Source organism: Diaphorina citri, unplaced genomic scaffold (assembly GCF_000475195.1).
Source record: "Diaphorina citri unplaced genomic scaffold, Diaci psyllid genome assembly version 1.1 scaffold54, whole genome shotgun sequence".
NCBI lineage: Eukaryota > Metazoa > Arthropoda > Insecta > Hemiptera > Psyllidae > Diaphorina > Diaphorina citri.
In genome coordinates this window covers 280163-292255 of record NW_007377491.1, presented here as the reverse complement: position 1 = coordinate 292255, position 12093 = coordinate 280163, and the positions used below count along the sequence as shown (strand labels likewise).

Here is a 12093-nt window from a genome sequence, read left to right as displayed (position 1 = left end):
ACTCCATGTTGGAACGGATAATAACGGAAATGGCTTCATGAACGCTCAGCATTCATTCAACAAAGAACCAAAGGATAAGATGGAAACCCCTCACGCAGGGCATAAACTCAACAATGCAACGAATATCAGAAACACACATGATCATGTCAACAATGCAAAAAATATTACGAATACAAATGACCATGCTGTAATGAAACCCACAAATGAAAAGATTGTGAACAAGTCAACTAACGCACTTCAAAGCAAACCTCGAGGAATTAAAAACATAGGTTCACTATTAGACGAGAGTAACGTAGGAAGCAGTGTTGCAACACCTAATGCTAAAGAACAACACATAGTCGGTAACAATGTGGAAAATAGTGGAAACAAAATCAACCATCCAAAGAAAATGGACAAGAAAGAAATATCAAATAATCCAGTCGGAAATGATAATGTGTTGAAAGGTTCACTCCATGTTGGAACGGATAATAACGGAAATGGCTTCATGAACGCTCAGCATTCATTCAATAAAGAACCAAAGGATAAGATGGAAACCCCTCACGCAGGGCATAAACTCAACAATGCAACGAATATCACAAACACACATGATCATGTCAACAATGCAAAAAATATTACGCATACAAATGACCATGCTGTAATGAAACCTACAAATGAAAAGATTGTGAACAAGTCAACTAACGCACTTCAAAGCAAACCTCGAGGAATTAAAAACATAGGTTCAGTATTAGACGAGAGTAACGTAGGAAGCAGTGTTGCAACACCTAATGCTGAACAACAACACATAGTCGGTAACAATGTGGAAACAACATCAATCCATAACAACATCAATCCATACCAGCACTAACGCACTTCAAAGCAAACCTCGAGGAATTAAAAACATAGGTTCAGTATTAGACGAGAGTAACGTAGGAAGCAGTGTTGCAACACTTAATGCTAAAGAACAACACATAGTCGGTAACAATGTGGAAAATAGTGGAAACAAAATCAACCATCCAAAGAAAATTGACGACAAGAAAGAAATATCAAATAATCCACAGTTGCTGTCAAGAAAGAAAAGCCTCAAACAATATTGAAACCTGAAAAACAAGCTCTGCAATTGAAGCCTCAGTTAGTCCCAAGTCCTTCTAAAGACCTTCCTGTTAAAAGCGACCGTACACAACTAAGCAACATTGAAACAGATCAGACTGGACAGATAAGTTAAACCAAACACTGGGAGTGATAAACCACATAATGTAGTTGATGGTGTACCCTTACAGCACATGGAAAAAGAACCAACGGATAAGAAACAAAACCATAACACAGATCTGAAAAACAAAAACGTTTTTGCAAACGCTCAATCGTTAGAGTCCCATAAAATAGAGGAACCAGAAAAGACGCCGAATGGTAACAACAGTAATACTAGACGAGTGGTAATACAGCAAGCAGGACAAAATGAGCCACAGAAATCCATGTCAGGCCAGACCAATAGGAATATGGATAAAGCCAACATCAATCCACCTGCACCAGTAGCTAATGACGAAGGAGGGTACTTCAAAGACTTTTTCAAAGTGGTTAGGACAACACCCACAACCACGACTTCAACGACACCTAAACCAGCCCAACCAGCGAAAAACAAATGGTCCTGGTTTTAATTGAGCAATTAGCCATCCTCCGACTATTAAAGTCTTATTATAAATGAGGTTTAATTCGTATACGGTTCTTAGCTTCTTAGCAGGTGTAATTTGAACGATTAAAATCTTTCAAATTCTTAATCATTATATTAAGAGAAAGTAAAACCTATTGTCATTTTCCATGTGATTAGCGTGCCACTAGTAAGCTGTAGAAATATGAAATCAAGTGACATATTTCATTGACCAAAATGAAGGAGTTGTAAAGGTAACCTTCAATATTGTGACTTTTGACAAGTACAGGGTGAGGCGCGGCAATTTCCTTTTTTGAAACGTCGATTAAAAAAAATCTGTAATACTTTCTTGACTTCTGTTGATGGATCAGCATCAAGAAATGTTGGAAATTTGACTTTATGTTGTTTCGGATTGTAAGATTTTCCCAGTCCAGTCTGTCCAGTTTTTCAATTGCATTTTTCGACTCAATATAAAATGTTCTCTTTCTCACATAGCTTTGCATGTTCAACTTACCACTCGTCTTGTCATTTCAATACACATTCAATTCATAAAAAGAAATATGAAATCAAGTGACATATTTCAGTGACCAAAATGAAGGAGTTGTAAAGGTAACCTTCAATATTGTGACTTTTGACAAGTACAGGGTGAGGCGCGGCAATTTCCTTTTTTGAAACGTTGATTAAAAAAAAATCTGTGATACTTTCTTGACTTCTGTTGATGGATTAGCATCAAGAAATGTTGGAAATTTGACTTTATGTTGTTTCGAACAGTACTCCATTCAAATGACGCCCGCCATTCTCGATACACCGATGAAGGCGATTTCTGAAGTTTCTCTCTACTTTCTCCAACATTACTACCGGTAGACGGCCTATTTCTCGTCGGATGTTGTGCTTCAATTCTTCAAGGGTCCTCCGATGATCTTTGTAAACTTCAGCCTTCAGGTAGCTCCATAAAACCCCGAGAAGGACACCATAACGAAGACGAAACGCGCGCTGCACTGTTACTATTAGACTCATTTGAAAAATAACTTTATCACATCTTTCTATTACTATTGTCCATACAAAATTTTCATTAATTTCCAACAGGAAAGTGTGTTCCGTGTGTAAAGTGTAAAACGATACTCCGTAGCAGACATGATCAGGGACGGAAGCAAACAAATAAAAAGCTCACTCTTACCTGAAGACAATTAGGCCAATGACGATGATAATAAGTTTATTTGATAACCAACCAACCAACCAACCAACCAACCAACCAACCAACCAACCAACCAACCAACCAACCAACCAACCACGATTTCTGAAGTTTCTCTCTACTTTCTCCAACATTGCTACCGGTAGACGGCCTATTTCTCGTCGGATGTTGTGCTTCAATTCTTCAAAGGTCCTTGGACGATCTTTGTAAACTTTAGCCTTCAGGTAGCCTCATAAAAACCCGAGAAGGACACCATAACGAAGACGAAATGCGCGCTGCACGGTTACTATTAGACTCATTTGAAAAATAACTTTATACAATGCTTTCTACTGCTTTGATAAAATAATTTCAAGGACTGAACTAAATCGAAACATAAATTTCCATCCTTTTTGAATCTGCTGAACTTGTCATAACTTGTGTAATTACAAGTGCGGCTGCACACTGGACGTGTCAAAAAAGGAAATTGCCGCGCCTCACCCTGTGTTTCTCACGAAAAACGAAAGAGAAAATAGAAAGTAAAAAATAGATAGTTTTAATTATTTGGTCAATGAAATATGAGGTCCAGAACTAGCGAATATGCTTCACAGTCTTGTGCTATTCAGACAGGGGTGAATGTGATAAGTAGAAAAGTGATAGGGTAAGGTCTGGACGTGTCAAAAAAGGAAATTGCCGCGCCTCACCCTGTGTTTCTCACGAAAAACGAAAGAGAAAATAGAAAGTAAAAAATAGATAATTTTAATTATTTGGTCAATGAAATATGAGGTCCAGAACTAGCGAATATGCTTCAAGTCTTGTGCTATTCAGACAGGGGTGAATGTGACAAGTAGAAAGAAAAGTGATAGGGTAAGGTGGGGGTAACATCCTGGGGGTAACTTACCATTTTGTCGTCAAAGTAACCCTCGTCGTTTGTTCGTTGTTGTCCCAGTAGTCTATCAGTCTCCAAATCAGTGTCAGCATCATCTGGAAGTTAAGTCAAACAATATCAATTTATTTTCGAACAATAAATATTTTGGAACATATCAATTTATTTTGGACTCTTCCATCAAGATAAAGATTTTGGAACATGTTGTATATTATTTTGATATTGAAAAAGAACTCATTTGGGTAAGGTGGGGGTAACATCCTGGGGGTAACTTACCATTTTGTCGTCAAAGTAACCCTCGTCGTTTGTTCGTTGTTGTCCCAGTAGTCTATCAGTCTCCAAATCAGTGTCAGCATCATCTGGAAGTTAAGTCAAACAATATCAATTTATTTTCGAACATGTTTTATATTATTTTGAGTCTATCAGTCTCCAAATCAGTGTCAGCATCATCTGGAAGTTAAGTCAAACAATATCAATTTATTTTCGAACATGTTTTATATTATTCTGATATTGAAAAATAAATCATTTTTAACGCCCTTTAAAGTAAAAGGATGAAATATCTCCTTAGAAAATAAATCACCAGCTGTTTGATAGATCTCATAATACGACTCGAACTCTTGAACTTTGGTACAGTAGGAATGACTTACCTTCATCCGCACTAGGGCCAGAACCTCCCGGTTTCCTGCAAACAATTCAAAACAGTAATGAATTATTATTGTTATTCTTTCATTTATTTATTATTATTATTTTAATTTCAAGTTTCAAATTTCGTTTGTTTTGTTTTCCTCGACAAATTTCCACTCAGAACTTATGACTTATGAGTCATGACTATGCAGATATTTAGTAATAGGATTGAACTCTCATGATTTTGTTTATGTTTACAAAATGGAAAGGCTTCACTTTTTTCACATTTTCCCAAATGTCTACTCTTTTCCACCTCTTTGAAGTGATAAGATAAAGGCGGCAATTTTTAAAATTTCATTAATCATTAATTTTTTTTGCCTGCCTGCCAACTGTTGTACTTATGATGGACAGGCGACAGGTAGAGGAAAAATCTGTAAAAATGCAAAATTCCAAATATGACCTCTAAAATCGACAGAAATTGAACTAAATCCTTCATCCCATTTCAATGCCAGCCAGGCCATCATAAGCACGGAATCTCTGTTGCTGACACTGAGTTGGAGAGGGTAAGTTAACGAATAGAATTTGAATATGACTAACAAGTAGCCATCACATGCGACAGGTAGAGGAAAAATCTGTAAAAATGCAAAATTCCAAATATGACCTCTAAAATCGACAGAAATTGAACTAAATCCTTCATCCCAGACAGGCCATCATAAGCACGGAATCTCTGTTTTGCTGACACTGAGTTGGAGAGGGTAAGTTAACGAATAGAATTTGAATATGACTAACAAGTAGCCACATAAAATCACCTCTGAAAACAGTACATTGGTCTCTCTGGCCAGTGCTACAAACGTTTCTGCACCCTCATCACTTTTTACTCCACACCTAGAAAATATTGACAAATGACACACATTTGAATGGATCAAAACGTGAGGATTCCAGAGTGTGAGTCATTCATTATGTTAAGGCTGTCTCTTCTTGATCCCTTGTGTGCCATGTCCATTTTTGGTTAGGACTGTTGCACTGCTCCATTCATAGAATATGGCCCTGGTACCTACATTCGAAGGCAATCAAATGGACCTTGCCTATGGGTCTTAGAGATCCACTGATACAAAATAATGGTTTTGGTATCTTCTTGATCCCTTGTGTGCCATGTCCATTTTTGGTTAGGACTGTTGCACTGCTCCATTCATAGAATATGGCCCTGGTACCTACATTGGAAGGCAATCAAATGGACCTTGCCTATGGGTCTTAGAGATCCACTGATACAAAATAATGGTTTTGGTATACCTACTGATTAATTAGTAGATAGCCAAAGGCTTCCATTACTTCTATCAACTTGTAAACACAGATTATTATTTGTTTCAGTCAACTGAATCTACAGGAACAAGGATTAGAATTCCCATAACAAAATGGTATCTCTAGACAAAGTTACTCAATCCCAAATATTGAAGAGACTCAATGTAGAACTTGGGAAGGAGAGAGAAAATATCATTTTAGTTAAGAACAGAATAGACCAAGACCAAAAGGTAAGACCCATGTAGTTTCACTGTCTTCAATTTAGATTTATTTATTATTATTTTGCTTTGTCACCTAATACACAAGCAACTTTTCAGTTCCTAGAAGGATTCCCCCCCCCCTTTAATATGATGTTAACAGTGGATTTCACCAATATTTTTCAGCCCTTAGAAGACCTGTTAAGTTCCATTTCACTTGTATAGGCTTAACACGGCTGTTAGGAGCTAAAAAAGTTGGTTAAACCCACCTTAGTGTAACTTTTTTTTATTTTAATTATTTATACCTGCTTACTGTGCCCCCCCCTTTAATATGATGGTAACAGTGTTTTTCAGCCCTTAGAAGACCTGTTAAGTTCCATTTCACCTTATATACACCTTATGTTATAGGCTTAACAGGGCTGTTAGGAGCTAAAAAAGTTGGTTACACCCACCTTAGTGTAACTTTTTTTATTTTAATTATTTATATCGGCTTACTGTGATATAATATGGAACTATGGATGTACACATTTACCCATTTGATTTCAGGAACTGTTAGAAAATAACCCTAAGCTATTGGAAACAAATATCACACTCACAGAACTTGAATCCACACTAAGCCAGATTCAATCCGTGAGGGAAAAATTGGCAAACTTCAAATTAGAATATGAAGGCATTTATATTACATAGCTACTCATTTTCCTCACGAGGCTGAGTGGGCCCCGTAACGGCCAGTCACGGAATCAATTCTTTGCAGATACAAATTTCTTGACCCCGCCGGGAATCGAACCCGGGTCTCCCGCGTGCAAGGCGAGTGCAGTGACCACTACGCCAACTTGACCCCGCCGGGAATCGAACCCGGGTCTCCCGCGTGCAAGGCGAGCGCAGTGACCACTACGCCATGGGAGCTGACTCGAGGGCCTTATAAGCTTAAATTGATTAAGGGCCGGTCCACAAAGTAAGTTTAAACTCCGTTCAAGTTTTAATATCGGTCTGAGCAATCTGACTGAAACGGACTTTAAATACACTTTGTGGACCGGCCATACAAAAAGATATGTATGTGCGGCCATACATATCTTTTTAGATGTTGAACCTGTAGGCTGAATTTCCTTAAATTCCACAAGGTTATACCCCCCCCTAAAAAAAAAAAAAAAAAAAAAAAAATCAACCCAGTTTTATCCCCCAACATTTTCACTCATTGGGGGGGTAACTACACCCAGGTTGGGAACCGCCACAATATAAAGACTCTAGCGGAGAGAATAGAATAGTGACTTGTCTAGTCTGTTGAGAATTCAAAGGTCTTGAGTTATTCATGCCATGATCCTCTCTAGCTGAAAATAAAGGAACACTCAAGTAGCCTAATATCTGAGGGACCCCACCAAACTTCAATACTTTCGGGAGCACCTTAAATTAATGAATCTTGTTTTTCTCTTCTCAGGATTTGGAGTATGAGCTACGCCGTCAGAACAGTCTAGAGTTGGACAAGAAGGGACGGGTGGAGAAGAGAGGAGGGGACCCCGCCGGGAATCGAACCCGGGTCTCCCGCGTGCAAGGCGAGCGCAGTGACCACTACGCCATGGGAGCTGACTCGAGGGCCTTATTAAGCTTAAATTGATTAAGGGCTGGGTCCACAAAGTAAGTTTAAACTCCGTTTAAGTTTTAATATCGGTCTGAGCAATCTGACTGAAACTTTAAATACACTTTGTGGACCCGACCTTACATAGCTTTTTAGATGTTGAACCTGTAGACTGAATTTCCTTAAATCCCACAAACCGAGAGTTATCTGAGGGACCCCACCAAACTTCAATACTTTCGGGAGCACCTTAAATTAATGAATCTTGTTTTTCTCTTCTCAGGATTTGGAGTATGAGCTACGCCGTCAGAACAGTCTAGAGTTGGACAAGAAGGGACGGGTGGAGAAGAGAGGAGGGGGAGGAGGAGGGAGAGGCAGTTCCTATGTAGGTTTAAGATTAGCCAGTGATGAGCTGTGTGGGGATAGATCCCCTAGGAAACCATCCCAGGATTCTACATCCGATAATAATAAGGTAAGTAAGAGACCAAGGTGGTTTCACTGGAGGTTTGGTGGTTCAAATCCAAGTAAGATTATTATTTTATCTTCTACCCGTTCTAATAGGTATCTTGTCATTTCTGGGTCTTTAAAAAAAAAAAAAAAATTAATACGAGGAAGACTCATTAGTATCAAAACTTTAAAAGGACAGGGACAAAACCTTATCAGTGTTTAGGATAAAGTTCGCCTTGTGCGGGTTTAAACCCTTGACCTAGCAGCTGGCTCTTACAACTTACAACTCAAACGCTCTACTCTCCAAGCTATCTGAGAAGTTCACAAATAAATTTGTTATTATTTTACAGGAACGAGATCTGTTGTCGGGATTCAGTGTGTCGACGGAAATGTTACCTCAGAACTCTGCCGCAAGTGTTACCAGCGCTAGTGGTCTATATCACCATCATCATCATAGACATAACAGGTAACGGGTTCGAATCCCAGTAGGGTAGAATTATGTTATTAAAAAAAACCGTTTTGCTAACTTTTTAGGGTGGGGACAAAAAAAAAACCGTTTTTTTCAATGAGGTTTGATAGGGAGTAACTATTGTGGTCTTACCGCTCCGAAACCGAAGAGAGAAGGAGGACAAGAAAGTAGAAGCCCAGCCGTTCCGAGACCGAACCTTATCCGTGCAGGATAAAATCCGCCCCGGGCGGGAATCGAACCCGCAAACTATCGCTTACAAGGGTTCTTCGTCCTTAATGGTGGAGCCTGTTGAAATCCGAACGGAAAAGAGATACATATGTAGCTCTACTCTCCAAGCTATCTGAGAAGTTCACAAATAAATTTGTTATTATTTTACAGGAACGAGATCTGTTGTCGGGATTCAGTGTGTCAACGGAAATGTTACCTCAGAATTCTGCCGCAAGCGTTACCAGCGCTAGTGGTCTATATCACCATCATCATCATAGACATAACAGGTAACGGGTTTGAATCCCAGTAGGGTAGAATTATGTTATTAAAAAAAAACCGTTTTGCTAACTTTTTAGGGTGGGGACAAAAAAAAACCCGTTTTTTCAATGAGGTTTGATAGGGAGTAACTATTGTGGTCTTACCGCTCCGAAACCGAAGAGAGAAGGAGGATAAGAAAGTAGAAGCCCAGCCGTTCCGAGACCGAACCTTATCCGTGCAGGATAAAATCCGCCCCGGGCGGGAATCGAACCCTCAAACTATCGCTTAAAAGGGTTTTTCGTCCTTAATGGTGGAGCCTGTTGAAATCCGAACGGAAAAGAGATACATATATATGTACTTTAATGTCCGATTTTCTATCCAACAGTTTTAACAATAAAATGACCTCTCAAATATAAAGAAGAAAAAAAATCTACACCACCTAACACACAAAGACTTGGGGTTGAATGGAAGAGCTTCTTCAGGAGAACCCTACCCTGCCAATATAAATTAACTTGATAAGGAGAACCAAAAAGGCAGATATATTTTGCAGAACTTTGCAGAGAAGAAAAAAAATCTACACCACCTAACACACAAAGACTTGGGGTTGAATGGAAGAGCTTCTTCAGGAGAACCCTACCCTGCCAATATAAATTAAGCTTAAAAAAAAAAAAAAAAAATCCTCAGTTCTAATTCTACCCCTAACCCCTCCTCATTTTTCTTCCCCCGCAGCAGAGAGCCATCCTCTCGTTCAGGAGGCGGCACGGGTTCGCGTGCGCCCTATCCTGGGGGCACCCATCAAGTACCTAGTCGCCGCTCCTCACCCCAGTCTGAATCTGAAATACTATCCCTAGGCAAGAGCCGCAACTTTACCCTCTCTCCGGAAACCACGGATTGCGAGTCTAACTGTGGTGATTTGGATAGCGAGATATCCTCTCTGGTACTCGTTATGGATGAGGTAAGTACCTGTACCTACTAAGCTCTGAAATTGATTGAAATCTAATGAGTGTTAAATATGTCTGTCAAATTTCTGAAAAATTAGATAAACTGTTCAGGCGTTATTATGACGAAGAAGAAGAAGAAGAAGAAGAAAAAATAAATATAATATATTATTTTGTAAGTACTAGGTAAGTAGGGTCTCTACAAGACTTTCGGAGGTCCGATCAATCTCAAACTTTGATGAGACTAATGAGCCAAATCTTTATCTTTATGTAATTGTCATTTTTAAATCTAACAAACGCTTCTAGACTTTTGGTGGAATAAACAAAGAGACAAACAAGGTAAAGTTCTTTTTCTTCGCCTTTTTCCGTGTACAGACGGGGTCGGCGTTTTTCGTCAGCCTCTCAATCAGCCCTAATTTTTGGGCTGATATTTGGGTTTGGCTACAAATTTTTTCGCTCAAATCGTCTGACAGATCAAAATCTCACAGACCTGAGTCTGTCAGACAGTCTGGCGGGAATTAAAGCAGCGTCTTCACTATCAGTAGATCGAGTAGAATCCATCGCCTAAAACTAAAGATTTAGCCAAATTCCCTTTGGGGATGAGGTAATATTATTTTTCGGCAAAGTCACAACTTTGGTTTCATTATCTACAAATACATATCTGTTGATTTTACTTACTTTGTATGGGTTCCAGTCGATATTGATCCACTTCGGTTAATTGTAGTGTAGACATACTTAGAGAAAGAGCATAGAACATAGGGAAAGAGTAAAGAGCATAGGGCAGACAAAAATGAACAAGCAGGGTCCGTCCCTCCGGGAATTTTTTAGCCCGTAGTGATTAGAGAAAATCAGTACCTATTTACTCAAATCGTCTGACAGATCAAAATCTCACAGACCTGAGTCTGTCAGACAGTCTGGCGGGAATTAAAGCAGCGTCTTCACTATCAGCTGTAGATCGAGTAGAATCGATCGCCTAAAACTAAAGATTTAGCTAAATTCCCTTTGGGGATGAGGTAATTATTTTTCGGCAAAGTCACAACTTTGGTTTCATTATCTACAAATATCTGTTGATTTTACTTACTTTGTATGGGTTCCAGTCGATATTGATCCACTTCGGTTCATTGTAGTGTAGACACACTTTATTTTTTTTTTTTTTTTTTTTTTTTTTTTTGATCTGTGATCAATATTATGTGATTTAGCACTCATATTTTTCATTTGTATCTCCCTGTTCACTGATTTGTGTCTCATATTTGTGTCCAGGCGCGGATGAAGGCTGTGTAGTGTTTGACGACATTGGAGGGGATGAATGGGGCCGGAGACCCTCCCGACATAGGAGCGGGGGGCCCCTGTCTAGTGGAGGCAGCTCCCCTAGTCCGCCCCTGCACCACTACCCGTTCCATTTTTCCAGCAATCATCCCCTGTTCTTCAAGGTAAGAGATAATCCACCCCTGGTTTTAGAAGACGAAGAAATGAAGAAGGGACGAAAATGAAATGCCAATGGAAAGTGAAACCTCCGACACTTGAAACTCTAGCACTTGTACACTGTTGTTGTCCCCTAAATGGGAAGTATTGTGTCTCATCTCGCCCATCTGATGAGAGCCATACTACGGGATGGACATGCTACGACACATACCACACGAGTCTAATGTACTTAGCAGGTGTTTCATTGCTACGAAATGAAAAGGGCGGTGAAACACTCATGTTGTAAACTGGAAAAAATTCTAGGTTCGAATCCTGCCCGAAGAGAGGCAATTATTTTTTTTCCTTTACCGAATATTTATGATTAATTACCAACCTTAGTGGTGCAGTTGTTAACGCGTTGGACTTTGGATCTGGAGGTTGGTGGTTCGAGTCCAAGTTATGTCATAAAATTTATCTAGGTGAAATAATCGGGGAACGATGTTTGTGACAAGCATTTAAATATGTTTAACACAATTAAAATTCCTTTTTTTTTTATAAGAGAGAAATATGGACGGGTCATGTATGTATTTATGTCATGTATGTATTTATGTCTATGCATAGACATAAATACATACATGACATAAATACATACATGACCCGTCCATATTTCTCTCTTATAAAAAAAAAAGGAATTTTAATTGTGTTAAGCATATTTAAATGCTTGTCACAAACATCGTTCCCCGATTATTTCACCTAGATAAATTTCATGACATGACTTGGACTCGAACCACCAACCTCCAGATCCAAAGTCCAACGCGTTAACAACTGCACCACTGAGGTTGGTCTGCTTACATAATAATCAAATTTAAAATGATTTTCGACTGGCGATATTGAAAAAAAAACGTCATTAGAAGAGGTCAAAATTAGAAACTCCTGGTCTGTGTTTTTTTTTTTTTTTTTTTTTTTTTTTTTTTTTTTTTTTTTTTTTTTTTTTAACCCCTTCCCGTG

The 12093-nt window shown here is 38.9% G+C and overlaps 2 protein-coding genes and 1 long non-coding RNA gene across 3 annotated transcripts in view; 2 read left to right on the top strand and 1 right to left on the bottom strand.

Annotated features, from left to right (window-relative positions):
- Positions 1 to 3950: 3950 nt before the first annotated feature.
- Positions 3951 to 4360, bottom strand: LOC113470643. Its single transcript, XR_003393621.1, has 2 exons — positions 4323 to 4360; positions 3951 to 4034 (listed from the first exon to the last, which is right to left on the bottom strand). It is a non-coding gene; the product is annotated as an uncharacterized LOC113470643 (long non-coding RNA).
- A 301-nt stretch (positions 4361 to 4661) lies between these two features.
- The window catches only part of LOC103517022 (RAD50-interacting protein 1), a gene marked incomplete in the record, with an annotated part of 20056 nt that continues 12624 nt past the window's right edge, over positions 4662 to 12093 (top strand). The window contains 4 exon segments of the mRNA XM_026829102.1: positions 4662 to 4717; positions 4919 to 5054; positions 5668 to 5828; positions 6342 to 6465. Of these exon segments, the coding sequence (XP_026684903.1) occupies positions 5712 to 5828; positions 6342 to 6465 (241 nt within the window).
- On the top strand, positions 7634 to 9609 carry LOC103517009. The gene is made up of 3 exons (XM_026829202.1): positions 7634 to 7837; positions 8660 to 8775; positions 9476 to 9609. Exons 1-3 carry the CDS (start codon positions 7773 to 7775, stop codon positions 9595 to 9597), a joined length of 303 nt encoding a protein of 100 aa, XP_026685003.1. The 5' UTR covers positions 7634 to 7772; the 3' UTR covers positions 9598 to 9609.